Consider the following 2,251-nt stretch of genomic DNA (forward strand, 5'->3'; position numbering starts at 1 on the left):
TCAAAACCATTAATAACTTAAGGTGGATCATCGAATCCTGATGTGCCAATGGCACCAGCAGGAGGCAGTCAGTTCAGCATGATTGGTTCTGCATTTTCCGCCCCACTCGACTTGGACTCGATCAACGTCCAGGCCTACCTTGGAGCCAAGTTAGAGACCAAGACACCCGAAAAGAGGGAAGAGATCAAAACATTGCTTAAAATGACAGAGAAATACAACGAAATCAAGGAGCGTATGATCAAAAAAACGATTACCATGCTAGAGAATGCATATGAAACTACTATAACCCCAACCACGAAGAAAATGATAGCTTTGATCAAAGGTCTACTTCTATTCAATAAGACCATCCGTGTCCGTGGCAATACAAACACATCCCTTGCCAAGGCACTGAAGGCAGCCGCGAAGAACCCGACCGGGGAGAAGAAGGAGAAGAAACAAGCCAATACAGCAAACACCCCGTCGCACAAGCTCGCCAAAGAGCGCGGTGTAATACCCCCGGGCAGTAACAAAACAAAGAAGGGGAAAGGGAAGGGGAAAGGGAAAGGGAATGGAAACGGTAAGGGAAAAGGGAAAGGGAATGGAAAGGGAAAAGGGAAAGGGAATCAGAGAGGTCAGGCAGCCAAGAAATAATGGGAAGAATGGCACGCCCACTCTTTTGGTCCGTATTTAAAGCCATGGGGAGCGGTATCGGAAGAGCTGGGAGTGACAAGCCATGCCCACCTACTCCAAGCAAGATGGCAAGATCTACAAAGGCAGCTGGAACAAGGAGAACATGCATTACCAGACCTTCAAGAAGGCCCTGGCGGACCACCAAATCGACCACTCCAAGATCATCTTCAAGGCAGACGGGTCGGTGATGGCCCAGGAGCTCGACGCATTGCCTATCTGGAGGAGTGACCGGGTCGATGTCCTGGCAAACATGCACGATGGTGACTACCTGTACCTCCATATGGTGAACATCAACAACATGAACGCCGACAAGAAGTACGTCCACTTCTACATCCTGAAGAGCAACGCGGAGGTGGAGCTCGGCAAGGCCGGCATCACCGAGGAGCAGAAGGCCATATGGACCAAGCGTAAAGCATACGACGAGAGGATGATGAACGAGGCCAAGGCACTCGCCATGCAAGGCAAGCTTTTAAAATGGCAGACAAGATTGTACAGCAAGCCCATCGATCCCAAAGACATACAGGAAGGTGACTTTGATGAAGTTTCCATGTGGAATGCAGCCACGGTCATGCCAACGCGCTACAACCTGGATTATTGGATCATACTCTGCAACGAGAACAAAGCCAAGAAGGTGTCCACCCCCAAGTTGAAGCAGCTCAAGCAAGAGAAGAAGGCAAAAGAGGCCATGAACGCCAACCCACAAGCCATGGTGACGGGAGCGTCGCAGTTCAACGGCGGCATGGATTCGGACTTGGAGCTTTCGGAGGACGACGACATCTCGGGCGCGCTGAACTCGGCGGCCCGCAACCTCTACATGTAGATTCCCATATCATATTATCATCATAAACGTTACGAATTTTACTCTCATGTTAGTTTAGAAAGACTTAGAAACTCAGAACGAGTCGGCGTCCTCCACGCTGGGCGCGGCCCTCTTGCGGCAGGTCTTGGCCTCCTGGGCGGCGTTCCCCATCCCGGGGACGGAGGGGGCGCGGGAGGAGGAGAGGTTGAGCTGCATGCAGAGGTAGTTGGGGACGGCCTGCATGTCGAGGTCCACGGCGTAGCCCTCCGGGTTGAGCTTGGGTCCGAGGTCGATGTGGACGCGGCAGCACTTGGGGACGGGGTAGGACGCGTGGTAGGGCTGCCAGTCCATGGACACCGATGGGTCGACCGGGAGCTCCTTGGAAGGGTCCGACAGGATGCGGAGGTCGAGCCGGACGATGATCTCCCGCTTGAGCTCCTTGCCGTCCTCCTCGAAGTTGAAGAAGCGGTGGGTCTCGTGGACGAGGCAGCGCCGCACCGCGTCGAAGCTGATCTTGGCGTTGCCGTCCTTGCGGATCACGACGGTGCTGTCCCGGGTCTGGGGGGCGTGGAGGAGGAAGCGGAGCACGTCGTCGTCCGTGCCGGCAGAGACGTCGATGCCGAGCAGACGGAGGAAGTCGATGATAGGGGCGGCGCGGTAAACGAGCCTTTTCTTCCACGTGTCTTCATCAACCTTGTAGGAGACCCAGGATTTGACGACCATCAGTTGCAGGCAACCGCAACTCGCGGCGACCTCGAGCAGCTGGCACGCGCGCTTCACGGT

The 2,251-nt window shown here is 54.7% G+C and overlaps 3 protein-coding genes across 3 annotated transcripts; 2 read left to right on the forward strand and 1 right to left on the reverse strand.

Annotated features, from left to right (window-relative positions):
* Nucleotides 1-48: 48 nt before the first annotated feature.
* Nucleotides 49-630, forward strand: GUITHDRAFT_121708 (hypothetical protein; the record flags this gene model as incomplete). The annotated part of the gene is made up of 1 exon (XM_005819039.1): nt 49-630. The coding sequence occupies one exon, from the start codon at nt 49-51 to the stop codon at nt 628-630; it is 582 nt and encodes a 193-aa protein (XP_005819096.1).
* An 82-nt stretch (nt 631-712) lies between these two features.
* Nucleotides 713-1,489, forward strand: GUITHDRAFT_121709 (hypothetical protein; the record flags this gene model as incomplete). Its single annotated transcript, XM_005819040.1, has 1 exon — nt 713-1,489. The coding sequence occupies one exon, from the start codon at nt 713-715 to the stop codon at nt 1,487-1,489; it is 777 nt and encodes a 258-aa protein (XP_005819097.1).
* Nucleotides 1,490-1,561: 72 nt separating this feature from the next.
* On the reverse strand, nt 1,562-2,191 carry GUITHDRAFT_121710 (hypothetical protein; the record flags this gene model as incomplete). Its single annotated transcript, XM_005819041.1, has 1 exon — nt 1,562-2,191. The coding sequence occupies one exon, from the start codon at nt 2,189-2,191 to the stop codon at nt 1,562-1,564; it is 630 nt and encodes a 209-aa protein (XP_005819098.1).
* Between the last annotated feature and the right edge of the window lie 60 nt (nt 2,192-2,251).

Source organism: Guillardia theta, assembly GCF_000315625.1.
Source record: "Guillardia theta CCMP2712 unplaced genomic scaffold GUITHscaffold_248, whole genome shotgun sequence".
NCBI lineage: Eukaryota > Cryptophyceae > Pyrenomonadales > Geminigeraceae > Guillardia > Guillardia theta.